The sequence below is a fragment of the Elephas maximus genome, chromosome 24, assembly GCF_024166365.1.
Source record: "Elephas maximus indicus isolate mEleMax1 chromosome 24, mEleMax1 primary haplotype, whole genome shotgun sequence".
In the NCBI taxonomy this organism is placed as follows: Eukaryota; Metazoa; Chordata; class Mammalia; order Proboscidea; family Elephantidae; genus Elephas; species Elephas maximus.
In genome coordinates this window covers 19106764-19132139 of record NC_064842.1, presented here as the reverse complement: position 1 = coordinate 19132139, position 25376 = coordinate 19106764, and the positions used below count along the sequence as shown (strand labels likewise).

Below are 25376 nucleotides of genomic sequence, written 5' to 3'. Positions count from 1 at the left end.
GTAAAGTTACTATTTTTTCTTTGTAATTAATAAAGATTTCCTTTTTAATTACTAAATATCTTGGGAGAGATACTTTAAGACTAGGCAAATATCGTATTTCTCCTCAAACTTTTGCCCTCTAATTTAGCATTCATTGGTGCCTCTTGCCTGCCATAGTTATTACTGTGGGGTTTGCCAAATGGTGTTTTAGTGTTATTTTTTCAAAAGGGATCTCCTGCACAATAGGCTTTTTGCTTTTTGTTTGGTGGGTGGGCAGCCATTTAGCAATGCTTAGTTTGTGACCTTTCAAAGTGTTAAAGACTATTTTATTCAATTAATTCCGTAAACATTTATGAAATCCTTGTTTTGATCAAGGCATCTATGAGAAATATGCCAAAGACAGTAGTTTCAGGCTGCAGCTGAGTCTTTTCGCTGCCACTACTTTTCACCTTAAATTACACTAACCACCATGATTTGTTCTAAGAAGATGCTGTTGCCAAAAGTACTGAGAGACAGAATCCCAGGAGTCAGAGTATGGGGGTCAATTTCCAGTTTCGCTTTTTACTAGCTGTACTGTAGCAGGGTGACTCAAACAACAGTTCTAAGTCCCAATATCCTTATTTTTAAAATAGAGATTTTAATATTGATGTGAGTATTAAATGAGCTCACATTTATGTATATGAAGTATATGAAATGTATATGAAAGTATATAAAATTACTTTTAATTGAAAGGTGCTTTTCAAACTATAAAGTGTTCTACAAATTCATTCAATATTCAGCGGATATTTATTGAGTCCTGATTATGTGTGAGGCTCCTTTGTAGGTGTTGGGGTATAGCAGTGAAAGAGATAGACGGGGCCTCTGCCTTCATGGAGCTCATATTTTAGAGGGCAGAAACAGACAGTATACAAGCAAACTGATGTTGTTGTCGTTGTTAGGTGCCGTCGAGTCGGTTCCAACTCATAGCGACCCAGAACAAAACACTGCCCAGTCCTGCGCCATCCTTACAATCGTTGTTATGCTTGAGCCCATTGTTGCAGCCACTGTGTCAGTCCACCTCGTTGAGGGTCTTCCTCTTTTCCACTGACCCTGTACTTTGCCAAGCATGATGTCCTTCTCCAGAGACTGATCCCTCCTGACAACACGTCCAAAGTATGTAAGACGGAGTCTCGCAATCCTTGCTTCTGAGGAGCATTCTGGTTGTACTTCTTCCAAGACAGATTTATTCGTTCTTCTGGCAGTCCATGGTATATTCAATATTCTTCACCAGCACCACAATTCAAAGGCATCAGTTCTTCTTTGGTCTTGTTATTCATTGTCCAGCTTTCACGTGTGTATGATGCGGTTGAAAATACCATGGCTTCAGTCAGGCGCACCTTAGTCTTCAAGGTGACATCTTTGCTCTTTAACACTTTAAAGAGGTCCTTTGCAGCAGATTTACCCAATGCAATGCATCTTTTGATTTCTTGACTGCTGCTTCCATGGCTGTTGATTGTGGATCCAAGTAAAATGAAATCTTTGACAACTTCAATCTTTTTCTCCGTTTATCATGATGTTGCTCATTGGTCCAGTTGTGAGGATTTTTGTTTTCTTTATGTTGAGGTGCAATCCATACTGAAGGCTGTGGTCTTTGATCTTCATTAGTAAGTGCTTCAAGTCCTCTTCAGCAAGGAAGGTTGTGTCATCTGCATAACGCAGGTTGTTAATGAGTCTTCCTCCAATCTGGATGCCCTGTTCTTCTTCATATAGTCCAGCTTCTTGTATTTGTTCAGCATACAGACTGAATAGGTATGGTGAAAGAATACAACCCTGACACACACCTTTCCTGACTTTAAACCAATCAGTATCCCCTTGTTCTGTCCAAACAACTGCCTCTTGATCTATGTAAAGTTTCCTCATGAGCACAATTAAGTATTCTGGAATTCCCATTCTTCACGATGTTATCCATAGGTTGTTATGATCCACACAGTCAAATGCCTTTGCATAGTCAATAAAACACAGGTAAACATCCTTTTGGTATTCTCTGCTTTCAACCAGGATCCATCTGACATCAGCAATGACATCCCTGGTTCCAAGTCCTCTTCTGAAACCGGCCTGAATTTATTGCAGTTCCCTGTCGATACACTGCTGCAGCCATTTTTGAATGATCTTTAGCAAAATTTTGCTTGCGTGTGATATTAATGATATTGTTCTATAATTTCCACATTCGGTTGGATCACCTTTCTTGGGAATAGACATAAATATGGATCTCTTCCAGTCAGTTGGCCAGGATGCTGTCTTCCATATTTCTTGGCATAGACGAGTGAGCAACTCCAGCGCTGCATCTGTTTGTTGAAACATCTCAACTGATATTCCATCAATTCCTGATAAACCCAGATAGGTAACTATAATTTCAGAAAGTCATAAATACTATAAGTAAATAAAACAGAGTGATGTAATGAAGTGTGTTATAAAGAAAATAAAATGGGATTATGTATTAGAGAACGAGGGGTAGTTAGGCTAGAGGGGAGAGGTTAGACCTTCTGGTCAGGGAAGGCTTCTCTGGAGGTAATTTTTGAGTTAAGAGCTGTAAGAGCAGAAGGAGCCAGCCGTGTGAAGAACTGGGGGAGGGCAAATGTGTAGGTCCCACAAAGGGGAAGGGGTTTAGCTTGTCAGGAAAAAGCAGAGGACAGTGTAGCTGCAGTGTAGTTAGGGAGTGGTGTAAGATCGAGTCTAAGAGGTTGGCAGGGGCCAAAGTAGAAAGGGCCTTATAGGCCATGAAAGGCGTTTAGATTATAAATGTACCGGGAACCCTTGGGAGGGTTTTAAGGAGAGGAGTTACATGATATGATTTATGTGAAAAAAAGATTGTTCTGGCTGCTACAGGAGATTGGGTTAAGGTGGTGGGTCAGAGCAGAAGCAGAAGGACAGAGTGAGGGCTGTTACAGTAGCTCAGGCTAAGGAGAAGGGCGCTCAGGCAGCCTGGTGGTGGTAGAGGGATGTTATTGTTAGTGTGGGGACGACAATGATGATGATGATAGTGGTGGCTGTGGTGGGTGTCTCTTCACAGCACTTATCTGCCTGAAATTGGCTGATGTACTTGTTCAGGTGCATGCTTTCTGTCTCCTCCCAGCAGATTCTGAGTTGCATGAGTAGAGCAGGGACCTTGTTTATCTAATTTACCACAGTAACCACAATGCCTAGTATGGCACTTAGGATATGCAAAATAAATATGTTGTTTTGTCACATTATTTATTTTTTATACCACTCTGTATGGAATGTCCAATATTTTATAGGGCCTTCCTCCTCCTCCTCCCCCCTCCCAATACAAAGGCGATACAGAGTTCACCTGGGACCTGAAAACTCTAGCACAATACAGAATATTAGGAAATAATATTACAACAAGTTAGAACCAGAAAGTTTTTGGAATCAATTTTAGCAGTGAAAAAGTGATCCTTACGTGATCATGGGGACCTTTGGGGGAAAAATGGCTTTTTTTAAACATAGTTCTGCTGTTAAGAGATTTAGCCATTATTACAGCTTATTTCATGCCTTTGCCAAAATGAGGTTCATCTGCGAAAAATGCCCTCCAGGAGGGCAAGAATTTTGTTTTGTTCTCTGCTGTACTTTGAATGGTACTGGGTTAAATGAGTCGGAATTGACTCAATGGCAACGGGTTTGGTTTGGGTTTAAACGAAAGAAAATCATTTTCAAATCCGATTTGTTCTTTCTTAGAAATTTATGAGTTGCTTTAAAGGCCCTCTCATACATGGTATACCATCAGCTCTTTCCTAGAGGAGGTAGAATGTTCTGCCTATTCTTTTCTCCCTTAGTATTGCATCATTTGTCCTGAATCAGGTCGTAGTAGCTCTGCCATGTTTATGACCTTAAACTGTAGACTCACAAGCTAGCTCAATGGCACTGGCTCCACCTTGTGTCCGGAACATGATACTGCACCCACTGAATGCCGGCCTGCCAAGAACCAGTCTTTTAGAGGTCAGACATTTTAAGCGGCCCAAATAATATACATGATAGAGTAATGATGCCACGACTGAGCAACCTTATTGTGACTTATTTGTTCTGAAGTGACTTTACCCCCATGTCTACCACGCTATATATGGTGCAGGGGCAGAAACCAGTTCTTAAGACTTAACCATGTAATGATCAAGTCATTTAGCTTATATACTGACAAAAATGAAATGTCTCTGTGTATGTTAAGGACTGTATATGAAATAATTGGTTTATTTTTTTGTCTAAAAACCCTATGAAAATTGAGATGTTGGCAGTAAAAAAAAATCTATGAAATTGATTTAAAAGGAAGAAAAATTTTCTGAAGGGAAAAAGTTTTTTTTTTTTTTTTTAATGAAGAGTTGTATTTGACTTCTGTTTTGGCTGTGGTAGAATAGTGGGTGAGTTGACCATCTCCACAGCACTGATCAGGAGACGACCCTGTGTAGAGACAGCTTTGGGAGAGGCCATTTTAATCGTGTCTGAATGAAATGATTGTGACTTGCAATCTATAGTGGTGTGCTGGTGCCAAATTGTGCCGACTTGTACCAGCGCACAAGATTGTTAAATTTTCAGGAATTTTGCAAGCTGTTATTCCAAACTAATTTATATAAAAATAAATTCAATGAACTTACAATTAAATTATATTAAAAACAAAGGAAATGAATACTAAAAACTTGCCACTTCCGAATTACTACATTTATTCCTATTTATGATCTTGAGGTTATCTATGTGTAGTATATGTTTGGTGGAAACATAACGGAACGCCTCTCGGGTTCTTGTCCTGTCCTATTAGCAGATCTAAATAAGACGGATGCCAACTGCAACGGAAACAGAGAGTGGCAATTTTATTGTCTGCACAGACAAGGAGCAACGTAGGGCCTAGTGGCCGAAAGACCACTTGCTCTCTGTCTGAGGGGATTGGAGACCTTTTATGTCCTCGAGTCCCTGGGGGACAGGGATTGGCGCCTGAAACCCTATACCCTGAGCCCAAATTTGGAGATCTGGATGCTGAGTCACTCTTCATAGGAGGTTCGTGTTGTGGGCCTTCTCGTTTTCCAAAGGGGCTCGGGTGGAACTGTGTGATGGAGAATATCCTCTCTTCCGGTGATTCTCAGGTCCGGGGGTCAGGTAAAGACACGATTCTCTAGATCTGTGCATGTGCGGAGATCTGGCACTCAGAACAAACCGTGGTTAGAAGCCGTGGTTTGCAGGAACTGTGAGCAGGATTTCAGAAATACTGTATACCCATTGCCGTGGAGCTGATGCCGACTCATAGCGACACTATAAGACAGAGTAGCAGCCTATCACTCAACCACTGCGCCACCAGGGCTTCTTGGAAATACCATATAATAGCATGCTATTGTGCATCTCTTCCTTATCCTGCTGAGTGACTTCATGTTGGTAGTTGGAAACTGGCCATAAAAACCAAAAACCAAACCCACTGCCGTCAAGTCGATTCTGACTCATAGTGACTCAGTAGGACACAGTGGAGCTGCTCCACAGAATTTCCAAGGATGTAACCCTGGTGGCATAATGATTAGAGCTACAGCTGCTAACCAAAAGGTCAGCAGTTTGAATCCACCAGGTGCTCCTTGGAAATCCTGTGGGGCAGTTCTACTCTGTCCTGCAGGGTTGCTATGAGTCGGAATCCACTCAGTGGCAATGAGTTTTTTTTTTTTTTTTTTAATCTTTTCAGAAGCAGACTTCCACATCTTTCTCCCAAAGAGAGGCTGGTGGATTTGAACTGCCAACCTTTCAGTTAGCAGCCAAGCACTTTAACCACTGTGCCGCCAGGGCTCCTTTGAAAGAGGCCATAGTGGGAGTATTTACACAATGCAAACTGACAAATACTACAAATCAGAACTTTTTTTCCTGAAGAGGCATTTGATGACTAGCACACTACTGGATGCAAATAAGTTTCTTCCTTTATTGGCTTTTCTCATTACTCTCTTCCAAAACCTGGCGAAAAGACTTTAGGGGAAATTATTAAAAAAAAAAAAACAAAAAAAAACTTTTAATTTCACGCTACTACTGTTGGGTTTAGCAAGTTCTTTCAATAGTTGTTTTAAAAGATTAATAATGTTTAAAGTTCACTTTAGTGGGTAAGAGCTATGGCTGCTAATCAAAAGGTCAGCAGTTCCAATCCACCAGGCATTCCTTGGAAATCCTATGGGGCAGTCCTACTCTGTCCCGCAGGGTCGCTATGAGTCGGTATCGACAGGACGGCAAGGATATGGTTTCCTGTAGTAATTTTAATAGTATTAAATAGTTTTAAAAGGTTACTGTAAAATAATTTTTCATCAATTCATTTTATTCAAAAAGTCTCATTTAGTAGAAAGAAAATAGGTTGTTGTTGTTAGGTGCCATCCAGTTGGTTCCGACTCGTAGTGCCCCTATATACGACAGAATGAAACACTGCCCGGTCCTGCACCATTTTCAGAATCGTTGTTAAGTTTGAGCCCATTGTTGCAGTCATTGTGTGAATCCATCTCATTGAAGGTCTTCCTCTTTTGGGCTAAAATAGGTTAACCTGCCTTAATATTATATATGATTCTATCAGTTACTTTTATTTTTTTTCGCATTCTAGTTCCTATCCAATACCTTGTTTTTTCTTTTTGTTATTTTCATCATTAAGCTATGAAGCTTCTATTCCTTGTCTCCTGAAACTATATTTTTATCCTTTTTTTTTGTTTGTTTTCTTACATATTCTTTTTCAGTTCTGTCTCTTTCTAGGCCTCTATCTCTTTCTCAAAATTAATGGCGTGATTTTTTTCTGGCCTCTGTTCTTTCTTGCCTCTCTCTTTTTTTTTTTCTTAGCTCACCTTTACGAGCTTTAGTACTGCTACGGCTGGACTGTTTAGCAATATAGTTTCCTCCAGAATGGCCAGGATCCCAACTCCATCTAGTTACCATCTGGAGTTCTTCAGGGTCCACCTGTCCCCTTCTGCTGCTTTCCCATGTTCTTGACACCAGAATTATAATGTGAAAGTAGCTCACAGGATCATTTGGTCTTCTGTGCCTCTAGCCTAGTGTTTCAGGGATATGGGAGAACAAGAGAAACTCTGAGTCATCTTTGCTCCTGCTGTAGTTTCACTTTACTCTTATTGCAAGGACTGTATGTAGGAACTGAGGAGCCCTGGTGGTGCAGTGGTTAAGCGCCTGGCTGCTAACCAAAAGGTGGGCTCTTGGAACCCATCAGCCATTCCGCGGGATAAAAATGTGGCAGTCTGCTTCTATAAAGATTACAGCCTCAGAAACCCTGTGGGGCAGTTCTACTCTGTCCTGTAGGATCACTGTGAGTTGGAATCGACTCAACAGCAATGGGTTTTGGTTTTCTTTTGTTTATGGAGGAATTTGGGAAGCCTTTTGAAATAAAGTCATCTCTCACTCCATTATTCTTTGAAGAAAGTAACATTTAGGAAGGGGATATTCATATTTAAGCATCACTCCTTTGCTATACCCCATTTGCCCTTTGCATTTTTTCTTCTCAGTCACCCCCCTGTGTAACTGTCTTCCCTGGCAATGCAGTCATTTGACTGCCACTGGGACAGCACCTGCCTGGGTGAGCCGCCCACTTGGACCACCGGCCAGTCTGGCTGTTGAGCTGGGAAGTGTTGCTGTCATCTTTAGAGAATGAGCCCTTACTGCTGCTGATGGCTTGAGTCCAATGCTCAACAAGACTCGGTCACAAAGATCAGCTCTTACTAACATCCTGTAGCATACTGCTGCTGTCTTCGTTGTTAGCTTCATCTCTTCCACACATTTTCTTTTATCTGCAAGGAATGGTAGACTGATATCCAGTCTCATCTCAACCTTAACTTCATGAAACAGAACATTTTAGATCTATCCTGTGTTGTCAAATTTTCAGTTTTAAACCCTAATCAGGACATTCTCCTTTAAGTCTAAATTCTTGAGTGAGAAGTATGAGAGGCAGCAGAGTCAGTGGTTAATAGCATGGGTCCTAGGCTATGTGTGTTTGAATCCCATTTCTGCTATTGACTAGTGCTGTGATCTTGGGAAAATTACTTTACCTGTATCTTTATTCTCACAGAGCTCATGTGAGGGTTAAGTGAATAAAATTATTTTAAAGCACTTTTACAACAGAGCCTGGCACATGCAATGAACATTGTATAACCGTATTCCTTTATTACTAACCTGACAGCCTGAAGATATTTTTTCACATATCCATGTGGTATGAGGGAGATGAGGGATATGCGGGGACTTTTCTTCCTAGAGTCTTTGAAGAGATGTCCATTCCTAAGCCAGGAAACCTATTTGCCTACCTTTCTCACATTGTGAGAGGCTTGGTTTCTGTTCTTATCCCCATTTTCTACTTATCCCTCTTGTCAGATTTCTCCATAGCTATTACCAAGATTTCCCTAGTCCTAAGGAAGCCATCACTTGAATACATTGATTATATGTGACCTTGGGGAAGTTATTTAACTTCTTTGGGCTTTACTTTACTCTTCTAGATGGAGTTGGAGATGATAATAGCACCTCCCTCATAGGGTTGCTGTGAGAATTGAATGAGTTAATAACATATGTGCTATGCTGGAATGGTGCTTGGTGCCTAGTAAGGTGATGATGTGTAACTGTTAGCCATTAGTTATGATATGTGATCTTTTTCATAGCCATATTCCTCAATTGTGTATTTTATCCTTGTGCTCTGAATTTTCTTACTACCAGAACTGTGTTTTTTTATTTTTGTTTTTCTCCTCTCCTCTGCAAGTGCCCTTATTAAGACCACTAGTGATCTTTTTCTCCAAATCCAAGGTATTGCTTATTCACTTACCCTTCTGTAATACTTTCAACAGTAGAGATCATCTTGCAACCAGGAGTAAGGGATAGGGAGCAGTTCAGGGGGTTGTGGGAAAAAGAGATTGAGGCTGAGAAAAGAAGGGGGGAAGGGAGGGAGCGAGCAAGAGGCATGGATTGATTAATCCATTTTTGTAGAGAGCTAATGATGGTGGGATTTTGCAGTAGGGTTAAGTATGGAGTGGATGAATTGGAAGTGGAACTGTCAGTTACAGCATAAGTAGTTTAGAAGAACTATTGTGATAGTGAAATGGAGCAGAAAAATGGAATAGTTGGAAGTGACAAAGTACCTAGCAAAAAATTTTTCCAGATAAGATATCTGAATATTTTAAGGCAGAAGTGGAAGCAACTAATAAAGAATGAAGATGCTGAAAGGGAGAGGCAAGTGTGAAGAATAAGAGCCAAGACTGGAACCAAGAAAGACAGAGGGGTTAGCTTCGTTAAGGAAGGGCAATTTTATTCCCCCAAGGCTGAGAGCATAAGGAAGGAGGGCTATTAGTATAAAGATGGTGACTGTAAAGGTGGTGTGAGGGTAAATGACTGTGCCTGACCTAAGCAGTGCTCATATGTTCTGAGAAGTAGATTGTAAGTCATCTGCTGGGATTAAGGGAGTCAGTGCATTGGAGCTTGAGACAAAAGATGATCCAGAACAGCTGTTTTGGGGTGTTTGCTAGGGAATCAAAAGCTGATGAATGAAAGGATTGTTAGGCAACATCAAGACACATTTGATCTTAGATGACATGCATTTGTAGTGGGCAGTGTTTTTTTCTGTTCTTTGTTTTCCTCCAGCAGAGCTTTGCAGGAACAAAGAAAGTAAAAATTAAAGATGCACAGGGAAGATTATGGATTAACAGAGCAGGGACGGTAGAAGGTTAAGGGGCCAAGAGCATGGTGGTAATGGCAGTTTTGAAAGGTGGAATATAGAACAGCCATCTGTAGATTCATTAACTGTTAACATAGCTGCAGGAGTGGGCCCTGGCAAAACCAGTGGAGAAATAGCCCAGCTGACCCACAGAGTCAGGAAAAATAAGAAAATATTGTTGATAAAGCCACTGCATTTGGGGCTGCTTATTATGCCGCAGTGGAAAACTGCAATTGCTATGTCTCACATTGAGCAAACTCAACAGGAAGCCTGAGGGCAAGGGAGCCTAAAGCAATTAGTAGAGGTCAGTCTCTGGGGGAAATGGAGCAGGGTAGAGAAGGATGGAGAGGGGATCTGGAAGGGGCACACAGAAAACATTTAGCACAGCAGGTTAAGTACAGGTTTTAGAATGTGAAGATAGGGACAGGTCTTGCTGTTTTGAAGTATAGGTGCCTAGAGAGGCAAGTACAATCTTATCATGTCGCTGAGATTTGGTGGGCTGGAACTTATCATTGGAACACAATGATGGAAATGTAGACCTTCTTAGTAGGGGAAGGTAAACAGGGAAGCCCTGTATGTCAAGAAAATAAAAAGTTTTATAGGAGATAATAAACCTGAAGGAAGCTTTTGCATGAAAACAAACAAAAAACAGAGGAATGAAAATGATATGTCACGGGAACACAACATCTGAGGACTGAGGGAGGAAACTAATGATACATTTCCAAAGCAAGCCACAAGAGTTGGACCAAAGTAAGATAGAGTACTCTTAGGGTATTTGACATACGTTCAGAATCTCATTTAACTAAAAGCAAAATGCCTGCAAAGTTCTTGCCTTGCCTTGGAGATACAACAGTCTTTCAGAAAGTATAGGAACTAATGAGAAATTAGTTGGTGAAGTGATAAGACTCCTGCAGAAAGAATTCTTTTCATGTTAGTTGGAAAGAAGTAGGCAAGACATATCAGACATGTATCACAGACTATCAGGAGGCAGTTTTCAAAAAGATCAGAGAATAGATAAGGGGGTTCAGTGGCTTGAAATCAAGAAACAAAGATCAAGAGCATAGAAAATCATGAATCAAATTCCTAAATCAGAGTTGGGCATACAGAAAATCAGAATCAGATAGTCAAAATATGAACATGGGAGAGAGGAGCCAGGAGCTACACCAAGTTCAGAAACACTTCTGCTCCATAGGCCAGAACTAGAAGAGAAGAGTCATGTTCTGGCTCAACGGTTAGGCTAGAGCAGAGCCAAAGAAGCAGAGAGCAACAGAGAAATGGCACACAGGCCTTAAAAACTTCGTGAGATACGTACTGCAAGATCCTAAAAGAAGCTTTGATTTTTAAAAATGCGATTAAATTTGAAATATGACATATGAAATACATAGTTTGGAAAACATTATGGCAAATTCTTATGATTATAAACATTTTGAAGGGGCATCAGCTCATTTTCTGGGGTAGCCTATTTAAATAAGACAGTTTTACTGAGGCCTGCTCTAAATACACTACTGTATTTTTTTTTTTTTATATAGTTTTGTTTTTTCGTCAGCCTCTTATATTGGTCAGTTAGCCCACCCATTTAAAGAGGGCTAGTCATGAGGATGTTTACAGCTGTTTCTTCTCATTTTAAGTCGTGCCACATCAGCAAATGAAGATCCCCAAAACTTTATTCTATCCACGTCATTAAGGTGGACTGTACTTTGAGAAGCCAGCTCTTCCCCAGTCGTATTTTGAGTGCCTTCCAACCTGAGGGACTCATCTTTTGGCATTATATCGGACAATGTACTGCTGCTATTCTTAAGGTTTTCACTGGCCAATTTTTTTCAGAAGTAGTCCACCAAGTCCTTTTTCCTAGGCTGTCTTAGTCTGGAACCTCCGCTGAAACCTGTCCACCATGGTTGACCCTGCTGGCGTTTGAAATACCGGTAGCATAGTTTCCAGCATCACAGTAATGCAGAAGCCACCACAGTATGACAAGGTGACAGATGCATGGTAGTCTTTGTTTTCCTTCAACACTCAAAATGAGAAGAAACAGCTGTAAACATCCATTAATGATTGGAACGTGGAATGTACGAAGTATGAATCTAGGAAAATTGCAAGTCATCAAAAATGAAATGGAATGGATAAAGATCCATATCCTAGGCATTATTGAGCTGAAATGGATGCTGTTGGCCATTTTGAGTCAGACAATCATATGGTCTACTATGCCAGGAATGACAAATTGAAGAAAATGGCATTGCATTCATTGTCAAAACGAACATGTCAAGATCTATTCTTAAATACAATGATGTCAGTGATAGGATAATATCCATATGCCTACAAGGAAGACCAATTAATACAGCTATTATTCAAATTTATGCACCAACTACTAAGGCCAAAAATGAAGAAATTGAAGTTTTTACCAACTTCTGCAGTCTAAAATTGATCAAACATGCAGTCAAGATGCGTTGACAATTACTGGTGTTTGGGATGTGGAAGTTGGAAACAAAGAAGAAGGATCAGTAGTGGGTAAATATGGCCTTGGTGATGGAAACAGTGCCAGAGATTGCATGATAGAATTTTGCAAGACCAAGGACTTATTTTCATCAACACAAACAGCAACTATACACGCGGACCTCACTGAATGGGAACCACAGGTATCAAATCAACTACATCTGTGGAAAGAGATGATGGAAAAGCTCAGTATCATCAGTTAGAACAAGACCAGTGTGGCTGCGTGCAGAACAGACCATCAATTGCTCAGGTGCAAGTAAAGTTGAAGCTGAAGAAAATTAAAACAAGTTCACAAGAACCAAAATATGACCTTGAGTATATCCCACCTGAATTTGGAGACCGACTCAAGAATAGATTTGACGCACTGCACATTAATGACTGAAGACCAGATGAGTTGTGATGACATCGAGGACATCATACATGAAGAAAGCAAGAGTCATTAAAAAGGCTGAAAAGAAAGAAAAGACCAAAATGGATGTCAGAAAAAAGACTCTGAAACTTGCTCTTGAATGCAGAGAAGTGAAAGGAAGAAATGATGAAGTAAAAGAGCTGAACAGAAGATTCCAAAGGGCAGCTTGAGAAGACAAATTAAAGTATTATAATGAAATGTGCAAAGACCTGGAGTTAGAAAGCCAAAAGAGAAGAACATGCTTGGCACTTTTCAAGTTGAAAGAACTGAAGAAAAAAATTCAAGCCTCAAGTTGCAATACTGAAGGATTCTATGGGGGAAAATATTGAAGGATACAGGAAGCATCACAAGAAGATGGAAGAAATACACAGAGTCACTGTACCAGAAAGAATTGGTTGATGTTCGACCATTTCAGGATGATCAAGAACCAATGATATTGAAGGAAGAAGTCCAAGCTGCACTGAAAGCACTGGCGAAAAACAAGACTCCAGGAATTGACGGAATACCAATTGAGATGTTTCGGCAAACAGATGCAGCCCTGGAGGTGCTCACTTATCAATGCCAAGACATTTGGAAGACAGCTACCTGCCCAGCTGACTGGAAGAGACCCATATTTCTGCCTACTGCAAAGAAGGGTGATCCGAAAGAATGCAGAAATTATTTAAAAAAATCATCAATATCATGTGCAGGTAAAATTTTTGCCACAGGTAATTAAAAAAACAGTTGCAGCATTACATTGACAGGGAACTTCCAGAAATTCAAGCCAGACTCAGAATAGGATATTGCTGATGTCATATGGATCTTGGCTAAAAGCAGAGAATACCAGAAAGATGTTTACTTGCATTTTATTGACTATGCAAAGGCATTCAACTATGTGGATCATAACAATTATGGATAACATTGCAAAGAATGGGAATTCTAGAACACTTAATTTTGCTCTTGAGAAACTGTACATAGACCAAGAGGCAGTCGTTCGAACAGAACAAGAGGATACTTAGTGGTTTAAAATCAGGAAGGGTGTGTGTCAGGGCTGTGTCTTTTCACCATATGTATTCAATCTGTATTTGAGGAAATAATCCAAGAAGCTTGACTATATGAAGAACATGGCATCAGGATTGGAGGAAGACTCATTAACAACCTGTGATATGCAGATGACACAACCTTACTTGCTAAAAGTGAAGAGGACTTGAAGCAATTACTGTTGAAGATAAAATATACAGTTTTCAGTATGGATTACACCTTAACATAAAGAAAACAAAAATCCTCACAACTGGACCAAGAAACAACATCATGATAAAAGGAGGAAATATTGAAGTTGTTAAGCGTTTCATTTTACTTGGATCTACAATCAATACCCATGGATGCAACAGTCAGGAAATCAAAGGATGTGTTGCGTTGGGCAAATCTGCTGCAAAAGACCTCTTTAAAAGTGTTGGAAAGCTGTGCTGTCACTTTGAGGAAGAAGGTGTGTCTGACCCAAGTCATGATGTTTTCAGCTGACTCATATGCATGTGAAAGCTGGACAATGAATAAGGAAGACCGAAGAATTGATGCCTTTGAGTTATGGTGTTGCCGAAGAATATTGAATATACTATGGACTGCCAGTAGAATGAACAAGTTTGCCTTGGAAGAAGTAAATCCAGAAGTGAGGATGACAAGACTTCATCTGACATACTTTGGACATGTTATCTGGAGGGACCAGTTCTTGGAGAAGGACATCATGCTTGATAAGGAAGAGGGTCAGTGAAAAAGAGAAAGACCCTCAACGAGATGGATCGACACAGTGGCTGCAGTAACGGGTTCAAACATAGCAAAGATTGTGAGGATGGCTCAGGACCAGGCAGTGTTTCCTTCTGTTCCACATAGGGTTGCTATCAGTCAAAACTTACTTGACAGCATCTAACAACAGCCCTGAGGAGTGAAGGATAGAGCCCAGGCAGTTAAGATTTTTTCTGTTCTTCCTTCCCATTCACCTTCTGTAGAGAACCTTGCCTTATATGACACAGAAGAAGGAGGAGTCTTTATATGGGAACCTCTTAACCATCCCGTTCTAAATCACAAACTAGGGCTACAGATACGAATTGCACCATCCATAAATCTTGAGATGTAAGGAATATCATATTTCTTTCTTTTTCTAAATCCAATCAAATTGTTTCCAGTCTCCTACTTGCCAAGATCAGTAGAAGGCTCAATATTAATAGTTTTTGTGGCTCCCTTCTACCTTTCATACTGTACTGGGACCCCAAGGTTCCTGCAGGCTTTAGAAAAAATGGGAGAGGGAAAATTGAAGGCAGAGGCAGCCATCTACTTCCTCTTTGCCAGGTTTAGCCACAGGGATCCTTACCACAGTTTGCAGGGCCCCAGAGCACATGTGAAGAGATTAGCTCTTTCAGTGTAATTAGAGGACAAGAGAAAAAGATGAGTGAGCCAGCAGATCAGTTTGTAACAGGTGAGTTCTCGAGAGAGTTATTATACATATATATATATATATATAAAATTTTTAGGCCAATGTGGACTTGTCATCAAAATAATGTTTGCCCTTCTTCTTTATAGCAGTCAGGCCTTTGTGTTTGAGGACTATCGGGAAAGAAGTCACTTGATTCCTGGAAGACTTCAAAATACCTTTGTTTTCTATGGTCTATTTTTTTATGGCAAAGTGAGACAGTCCAGCTGGATTAGCTCAGAAGAGAAGAGGAAGGCAATAGGCTCTTCAAAGAGAAGTGGAAAGAGGGAGAGAGTGAGATTTCCTAAAAGTGCAAAGAAGAACCTGCCACCCTTGTCACGTATAGCAAATTGTAGGTGGCAAGACCCGAGGTAGAGGTAGCTGTGAGGACATTGGGCACTAAGCACCATGGTCCAGCCTGTTCCACTTTATCAGGAACCTCGCCCATGTAGTAAATGATGCCTTCATCAGCCTTTTTCTTTGTACTGGTTCATTCCAATTAGCATTAAGACATACATATTTTTGGCCATAATTTAAAGATTAAATAAACAAATAAATGAATTTTTTTTTAAAAAGAGGGAGAAGAAATCTCCCTTGACATCATGTCTCCCTTCCTTCCCTTCACTTCTTAGATCTATCCTTTTGACTCAGGCTTCAACCCACTACAATCTAGTTTCTCCTCCTTCCCTTGCCAAATCATAGCTGGTCTCCTTTTTACTAAATCCAATGGACATTTCTCAGAATTTATCTTATTTGATCTCTCAGCAGCATTTGATACCAAGAAGGACTCCATTTTTTTCCATCTCCTTCTTTAGTTTCCATGACACCACACTCCTGGATTTTCACTTACCTCTCAGGCTGTTCTCTGCCTCTGGTGCAGGCTCCTCTTTCTTGGACTGTTCTATAGGTTGGTACTCCTCAGAGTTCTTCCTAGGCCATTGTCTTTTCCAGGCAGTATCATCTTTTAGGGTAACTCGTCGACTCCCAAGGTTTCATGACCAGGTCTGTGTCTGCAGACCAGATCTTTCTCCTGAGCTTCACATCCTTATAAATGTCAGGTCTGGGATTTGATTTTACCCTACTGTGAGCATATGTTAGCCTGTTACTGTTTCATGGGTATTGGTAATGAGACTCCCGGGTCAGCAACAAACGACTTCATTATCTCGACACAGCAAGTAGCATGAACATCGGCTTGTTGTACCGGTTCCCCTTGTCCTCAAAGTTCCATGTGGGTGATGTAATGGGCCCAGATGTATGCCTGCACAGGCAGTGGGTGAGGATACCGGAAAGGAACACCAAACTTAGAGAATCTACTGCTTTTATAGCAAGCAGTAACCAAGCCTACTCTTTGTTCAGGAAAGAGACATTACCTTATCTCTCAAGGTTGTTCACTGCAAACACAACCCTGAAAACTTACCGGAGCCTTTCATTCCTGGCATAACCAGCAAGAATGGGCAGGGACACTCAGGGCCCGTGGCAGATTACCTCTCCCAAAAACAAGCAGTTGGTTAACTGGCATATTCACTTGGATGATGCTGGTACCTCCAATTCAACATGAACTCTTTATCTCCCTCTCCCTTCAGCTTGCTTCTCCTTCCTTTTCCTAACTCAGTGGTTGGTAACACAGAGATTTCATCCTTGACTGTTTTTTGGCCCTCTGTTCCTTCACATTCAGTTGTTCATAAAGTCTAATTGATCCTTCTAAATATCTCTTGGATTTATTTCCTTTTCATCCTCACTAGCCATGCCTTGTTCAGATCGTTGCATCTTTCTTGGTTGACTTAAGGCAATAGCCTTTCTATCCTGTAGTCAAAATATTCACTTTATTTTATTAAGTTATTTAATTTAAAATTTATTTATTTGTTCAAAATTCAGTGGTTCAAAAGGTACATTGTGAAAGACTTCCTCCAGCCCTTGTTCCTGTCACCCAGTCTCTCCAAGGCATTCCCCACCCACCAGTTAATGTTAGCAGCTCCTTGTGATATGGAGAAGTGATATATGTGATATGAGATGCATTTCTTTTTTCCTTTCTTCTTAACACAAATTGTAGCAAACTGTATGTGTTTTTTGCACTTTACTTTTTTCACCTATAATATATCCTGGACACCATTGCAAATATGAATATCAAGAACCTCATTTTTATTTTCAGAATAGTGTTTCATTGTATGGATGAACCATAACTTATTTAATCAGTCTCCTGTTGTTGGACATGTGGTTTATTTTTAATCTATTACTCTTATAATAATGCTGCATTGAATAACTTTGAATATATACTATTTTCCACATCTGTGAGTACAGAGCCATCACTTAAAATACAAGTCTGATCATGTCACTATCCTGCTTCAGTGTCACCCTGTAACATAGTTTTAAAGGTCTCATGTAATCTGGCTACTCCTCAGGACTTCCATTTCCTTTCTTCTTCTTCCTTCCCTTAAACCTTAGGTTCCAGCCACACTGAACTTCTTTCGATTCCATGAATGTCTCATGGTCTTGCTCACTCTGGGGCCTTTGCATATATTATTTTTCTCTGCTTGGAACTTTTCTCTTCCTGTTTAAGCTTTAAGTAGCTTAAATGTTACTTCTGCTGGAAGGTTTTCCTAGCCCCATAATCTCAATCTAGTTTAGTTTCTTTGTGTTCATAACACCCCGTGCCAGCTGCCCTTGCCCCCATTTATCACCTTTACACTAATAACCCAGTGTTGTCGAGTCGATTTCGACTCATAGCGACCCTATAGGACAGAGTAGAACTGCCTCATAGAGTTTCCAAGGAGCCCCTGGTGGATTCGAACTGCTGACCCTTTGATTAGCAGCCGTAGCGCTTAACCACTGCGTCACCAGGGTTTCCTTTACACTAATTGCTTCTTTAATTGTCATTCTTCTCTGTTAGAAGAATGAGAGTAAGGACAATATTGTCTTTTCACTAGTATATCCTCAGCACCTAGCATAGTCCTTGGCACATAGAAGGTGCTCAATAAATATTTGATGAATTATTAAAAATGCATTTTAATTCTAGCGCTGCCACTTACTAGCTGTGTAACCTTGGACCTTTCCAAATTTCAGTTTGCTTATATGTGAACCATTACAGGGCTTTTGTGAAGATCAAGTAAGATGATGTATATGAAATTGCTTTGCAAACAGTATGCATACAAAGCACAATGCAAATGTCTATCAGTCATTATTAGGGTATGGAAATTTGCATCTCATTTACTTAAGTAATCTGAATATAAAAGGGCTACCTTGTGTCCAGTATTAGAAAGAAACCGCAGTCCAATATGCCAAAGTTTTGTAGTTTTTCTCATGGAGATTTATACATAGCTTATTAGATTTAGGAAACCACAGTCCAATATGCCAAACTTTTGTAGTTTTTCTCATAGAAATTTATACACAGTTTATTAGATTTAGGAAACCGTGGTAGCATAGTGGTTAAGAGGTACAGCTGCTAACCAAAATGTCGGAAGTTTGAATCCACCAGGTGCTCCTTGGAAACTGTATAGGGCAGTTCTACTCTGTCCTATAGGGTCACTGTGAGTTGGAATCGACTCAATGGCAGCGGGTTATTAGATTTATACCTAAGCGTTTTTTTTTTTTTTTTTTTTTGGTGCGGATACAAATGGTGATGTATTTTAAATTTCAAATTCCAATTGCTTGTTGCTGATATAGGGGAAAGCAGCCAACTTTTATATTTTAACTTTGTGTTTTGCAGTCTTGCTATAATTGCTTATTAGTTCCAGGAGTTTTTTTGTTGATTCTTAGGGTTTTCTTTTTTTTAATTTTATTATTTATTATTTTATTGTACTTTATATGAAGGTTTACAGAACAAACCAGTTTCTCATCAAACAGTACACACATTGTTCTATGACCTTGATTAACAACCCCATGACATGTCAACACTTTTCCTTCTCAACCCTGGGGTTCCCTATTACCATATTTCCCATTGTGTCCCCCCCACACACGCCTTCCAGTCCCTGCCCCAGGGCTGGTGCACCCCCTTCAGTCTTATTTTGGTCCATGGGCCTGTTCAGTCTTTGGCTGAAGGGTGAACCTCAGGAGTGACTTCATTACTGAGCTGAAAGGGTGTCGGCGGCCACACTCTTAGGGCTTCTCCAGTCTCTGTCAAGCTAGCTAGTTTGGTCCTTCTTTTTAAGTTAGAATTTTGTTTTACATTTCTCTCCAGCTCTGTCCAGGACTCTGTACTGTGATCCCTGTCACAGCAGTCTGGGATGGTAGCCAGGCACCATCTCATTGTACTGGGCTCAGTATGGCAGAGGCCATGGTAGATGTGGTCCCTTAGTCCTTTGGACTAATTTTTCGATACTTTGGGGTTTTCTACATAGAGAATCATGTCATCTGTGAGCACAGACAGTTTCTTCTTCCTTGGCCATCTGTATAGCTTTTATTTCCTTTTCTTGTCTTACTGCATTAGCTAGGATTTCCAGTATGATGTTAAATAGTAGTTAGAAGAGACGTCCTTGCCTTGTTCTCGGTCTTGGGGGAAGGCATCTAGTTTCTCATCGTTAAATGTCAGCTTCCCAGTTATTGCCATAATGTTGTTTAGTGCATCTGTTCTACCTCCTGGTTCGTTGTATAGTGCCTGGGGTCTTAAAAGCTTTCAAGTGGCCATCCAAGGTACAACAATTGGCCTCTATTCACCTGGAGCAACCAAGGAAGAAGAAAAGTCAGGAATAGGAGGTGCATATGGAATGTGTGACTAATTGCCTCCATGAACAACTGTGTCCTTTGCAATGAGACCAGAAAAACTGGATGGTGTCTAGCTACCGTTGTTGAACCTTTTGATCAAAGATTCCATAGAAGAATCCTGATCAAAAGAGGAAAAATACAAAAGAGAATTTCAAGTTCTCGTGGAATCCAGATTTTCTGGAGCCAGGGAGACTGGATGAACCCCTAAAACCATTGCCCTGAGATAATTTTTAAACCTTAAATAAAAAATAACCCCTGAAGTCTTCTAAAACCAAATAATAGCTTAGTTTAACTTAAGAATGTCTACCTTGAGCATTGTACTCTTTTAAAGAACTATATGGGATCAATTCAACAACAGCAATGTGAAAAATTAGACATGGACCTTAGGGGACAGTGAGTTTATGTTAATGGGGGAGAAACAATTCAGAAAAGAAGGGTGAGAATGGCTGCACAATTTGAAGAATGTAATCAATGTCACTGAATTGTACATGTAGAAATTGTTGAATTGGTGTATGTTCCGCTGTGTAAATTCTCAACAACAAAAATTGTCTTTAAAAATTTGATGTAAACTGTATGTTTTTTGTAGATATTCTTTATCAAGCTGAGGAAGTTCCCCCTTGATTCTTTGTTTGGCGAGAATTTTTATCATGAAAGGATGTCGGATTTTGTCAAATGTTTTTTCTCTATTGATACGATCATATAGATTTTTTTCTTTAGCCTATTGATGTGATGAGGTACATTAATTGATTTTTGAATATTGAAGTAATAGTTTTAACTTCTATTGTTTTAAGTGGAAACATTCCCTGCCTTAGCAGCCAGAGAGTACTGAATATAATTTATATTTTTTCTTAGATTATTTGTTGAGTTTAATTACATTATTATGGGAGAAGGAGCCCTGGTGGCACGGTGGTTAAGAGCTTGGTTGCTAACCAAAAGATTGGCAGTTGGTTTCCACTAGCCGCTCCTTGGAAACCCTATGGGGCAGTTCTACTTTGTCCTATAGAGTCGCTATGGGTCAGAATCGACTTGACAGGAATGGTTTTGGTTTTTTTGGCTCTATTATGAGGGAGGAAACCCTGGTGGTGTAGTGGTTAAGTGCTACAGCTGCTAACCAAAGGGTCAGCAGTTCCAATCCGCCAGGCGCTCCTTGGAAACTCTATGGGGCAGTTCTACTCAGTTTTATAGGGTCGCTATGAGTCAGAATCGACTTGACGGCACTGGGTTTGGGTTTGGGTTTATTATGGCGGAGGATGAGGTGGGTAACTAATATTTATTGAGTGGCTACTCTGCTAAGAGCTGTGCTTTACTTTAATGATAGCTCATATTTCTTTAACCTGTAGTGTGTTCCCAGCCCAGTTGTAAGTGTTCTGAGGTAGATACTGTTTTACAGACTAGGAGGTTTATGCACGTGGGGATTGTAGGTAACCTGCCCAGCTAGCCCCTTGCAGAGCTTGCATTTGAATCCCAACAGTCTGGTGCTTGAGGCCATGCTTTTAAGTACTCTGCCCCAAATGTCAACTTTACCATGAACCTCTGGGGTAGACATTATCACTCCCTCCCCACCTACCCCCTTTAACAGAAGTGGCAAGAGAGGTTCAAAAAAGTTAAATAACACTTAAAATTCATTATTAGTGGCTGGCATTCCTTTTTCTTTCCTTCTATTTTCTTCTCTAGAACTTTTTTGTTTTGGCCCAGGCAGAGCTTGACATGTCTTTTTCTTTCTTTCTTCAATTTTTTTCTTTCCTCTCTCTATTTCCTTTTTTAGAACTTTTGGATTTTTGTCCAAGCAGAGCTTGAATTTCCCAGTTAATGAAAACACTTCTTTCTTCTCACTTTGGTTCATTTGTCTACCTCTTTTTTCCTCCAGAAAGTGTCTTTTATCACCCTAAAACTATTTACTGAGTGACTTTGTTTGCTAAATTACATATGCTCTGAAATAATTGAGAGAGACTTGTCATGTGCCTTTTCAGAGTTTATGTTCTAATCTGTTGACAATTTTTTTTTCCCCCCAGAGAGATTGGAACAATTATCAGGTCATTAGGATGCTGCCCTAGTGAAGGAGAGCTACATGACCTGATTGCAGAGGTAAGTAAGGCTAAGAAAGTTTCATTCAAAAGATTGTCTGGGAATTGATCCAAAGGACCCTGTGTGACTACTGGTAATTAAAAAATCTTACCTGAAACTAAAAATGCCCTAAACTGCTGAATGTGATCAGTGAAAATATTAAGGTAACCATGCAAATTAACCAGCCAACAAGCTCTGAAAGAATTAGGACCAGATCTTGACAAAATAACTCTGAACAAGTAACACAATGGATCAAGTAAAGACCGCACTTTAGATATTATCCTGTCTTTAAAATTAGTTGAAGAAAGGTCAGTAGACATAAAGGATTGATCATATGCAGAAAGAATATTGACAGATGAAAGGAAAAGAGTCAGCAGTATGAGTTCAGAGGACAGAAAAAGAAATAGAGATCACAGGAATTTATATTTATTTGGAGAAATAAAACTGACACTCAGAACAAGTAGTAAACAACATAAAATGGAATTAACTTGACGTTGATCAGACATTCAAAGAATATTTTAAATGATTATTTGTAATTGTGTAGATGAGTTCCTGGAGGGAATTGCCCCATAAGTAGCCATGAGCAGTTCGAGGGAGACTGTGTGCCCCGCTTGGCTTCCCAGAGAGGCCTCTGTTCTAACTTAAGTGCAGCTTTCAGTTCAACAAAGCAGAGGGCTTAAGGGGAAAAAGCTACCTGGGCAACCACCAAGAGAAGAATCATTTCAGGGTTGCTTTTACCTGGGAGTATGGCTTCTGGTTGAGGCAGGGATTAAAAAGATGACAAGGGAAGAAAGTCAAGGAAGTGGATTTTTTTTTCCTCTCCTTATTCCTGGCACCTAGCACAGTGTTATATTGAAGTAAAGGAATTGTGAATGTAGGCAAGTCATTTCACCTCTGCGAATATTTGCGTCTCTATTAGTAATACCTACTGCAAAGTTTGCTTCAAAGATTAATGGAATAATGTATAGGAAGGCACTTTTTGAATCCTAAAATGCTATTTAAGGATAAGGAACAGAAGATTGGAAAGATGATTCTGTTCCCCAGATATTAGTACCTTGGTAGCTAAAGGGCAGTACCAATTTTTCATTAACATTTTAAAATACTTGATCAAACAGGGAATCTAAATTGTTAGAATATATTGTTTTTCCATTTGGGGTTTAAATAAAGCTATTTTTATTAAGACTAGGGAAAAATCTTATTTTTTCAGACTTGGTCCTCACATAAAAAAAAGGTTGCTGACTATTGCCTGAAAGTGTTTACCAATAAAACTGAAATTGGTCTTAGGGAGAGGAAGGCTAGCACTGTGGAAGAGTGGAAATGGAAGATGAATTTATAGTGAAATAGTAGTTATCGCATATAATTCACTAGAGTAGGTGGAGCAGTGATTAAACGTGCCTCTGAAAGACAGAAAAGGAAAATCTTTACAGCCTAGTCCTTCTATGGTGAAGTAGTCTGAAGTGTTTTGTTTGTATGTTTTCATCTGTAGCAGGGGTCAGCAAACTACAGCCCTCAGAACAAATCTAGTCCACTGCACTTAGTCCATTGCTAAGTGCTCTCTAACATGTTTTGTAAATACGCAAAAACCAAACCAAACCCGTTGCTATTGAGTCAATTCCAACTTACAGTGACCCTGTAAGATCCTAGGGCTTCTAAGGAGTGGCTGGTAGATCTGAACTGCTGACCTTTAGGTTAGCAGCCAAGTGTTTAACCACTGTTCCACCAGGGCTCCTTTGTAAATATAGTAAAAGCTTTATTGAAACACAGTTAAACTCATTTATCTACATATTGTCTCTGGTTGCTTTCATTTTATAATGGCAGAGCTGAGTAGTTGTGACAGAGATCATATGGCTTACAAAGCTTAAGGTATTTACTACCTGGTCCTTTACGGACAAAGTTTGCCAACTTTTGATCTATAGAACAAACTCTACACCTACGGTTCGGAGATCTGGGTTCAAATCCCACAGCTACACCATATAGCTATGTGGTCTTTGGTGAGCCACTTAATCTTTCAAAGCTTGGTTCCACAGCTCAAAAGGAATATAATAATATCAGAGTATTGTTATGAGGATTACATTTAACAACTGTGAGGAATCATACTCAGTGCATATTTGGCTTTGCTTTCTCTTCAGGTGGCTCTCCACTAAAAACGCCCCCACTGGTGTAGGCAGTTAGCCACTGTGGATGCTCAGGTCCCTAAGTTTTATTTTGTCTTTATTCTTTTCTTGGGCACCTTTGCTTAGCTTTTGAAAATTACAGATATTTAGAACAGTTATGGACCAATAGGGATCATGGAGCTGTCTAAGCTCTATACATGTTTTTCTTACTTATACACCAACACAAAGAGTGTATTCAAATAAAATTCTGGCAATATGCTTACAAAGCTCTGGGAATGACTACGCTTTTTGGATTTTTCCAAATAAATGAGGAGAAAAAGCACACAAACACTTAAAGTTATCACATTTAGAAAACCAAAGCTCCATGGTAATAAACACCTAGGGGTAAATGTCATATTGCTAAGTGCTCTCTAACATGTTTCAAAAATCAAACTTTTTAAATGTATGTGTGTATGTGCTCCCCCCCGCCCCGCCCCCAGACAAACTGTCTGTCAGTTTGTTGTACTGTGGGGGCTTGCGTGTTCCATCACCAGATGGAATATACAGGAATCAAATTGACTACATCTGTGGAAAGAGATGATGGAAAAGCTCAATATTATCAGTCAGAACAAGGCCAGAGGCTAACTGCAAAACAGACCATCAGTTGCTCATATGCAAGTTCAAGCTGAAGCTGAAAAAAATTAGAAGAAGTCCTTGAGAGTCAAACTATGACCTTGAGTATATCCCACCTGAATTTAGAGAAGAATAGATTTGACGTGTTGAACACTAATGACTGAAGACCAGAGGAGTTGTGAGGACATCATACGTGAACAAAGCAAGAGGTCATTAAGAAGACAGGAAAGAAAGAAAAGACCAAAATGGATGTCAGAAGAGACTCTGAAAGTTGCTCTTGAATGTCAAGTAGCTAAAGCATAAGGAAGAAATGATGAGGTAAAAGAGCTGAACAGTAAATTTCAAAGGGCAGTTTGAGAAGACAAAGTAAAGTATTATAATGACAAGTGCAAAGAGGTGGAGATAGAAAACCAAAAGGGAAGAACACGCTTGGCATTTCTCAAGTTGAAAGAACTGAAGAAAAAATTCAAGCCTCGAGTTGCAATATTGAAGAATTCTACAGGGAAAATATTAAATGACGCAGGACATCAAAAGAAGATGAAAGGAATACACAGAGTCCTTATACCAAAAAGAATTGGTCAATGTTCAACCATTCCAGGAAGTAGCATATGATTAGGAACCGATGGTACTGAAGGAAGAAGTCCAAGCTGCAATGAAGGTATTGGCGAAAAACAAGGCTCCAGGAATTGACGGGATGCCAAATGAGATGTTTCAGCAAATGGATGCAGTGCTAGACGTGCTCACTCATCTATGCCAAGAAATTTGGAAGACAGTTATCTGGCCAACTGACTGGAAGAGATCCATATTTATGCCTATCCCCAAGAAAGGTGATTCAACCGAATGCAGAAATTATCGAACAATATCATTAATATCACATGCAAGTAAAATTTTGCTGAAGAT

At 39.9% G+C, this 25376-nt stretch overlaps 1 protein-coding gene across 1 annotated transcript in view; it reads left to right on the top strand.

Moving 5' to 3' along the window:
- EFCAB2 (EF-hand calcium binding domain 2) overlaps positions 1–25376 on the top strand; it is an 88369-nt gene that overhangs the window by 37734 nt on the left and 25259 nt on the right. The window contains exon 3 of the mRNA XM_049868589.1: positions 21699–21771. Within this exon, the coding sequence (XP_049724546.1) occupies positions 21699–21771 (73 nt within the window). The remainder of the gene's footprint in view (positions 1–21698; positions 21772–25376) is intronic.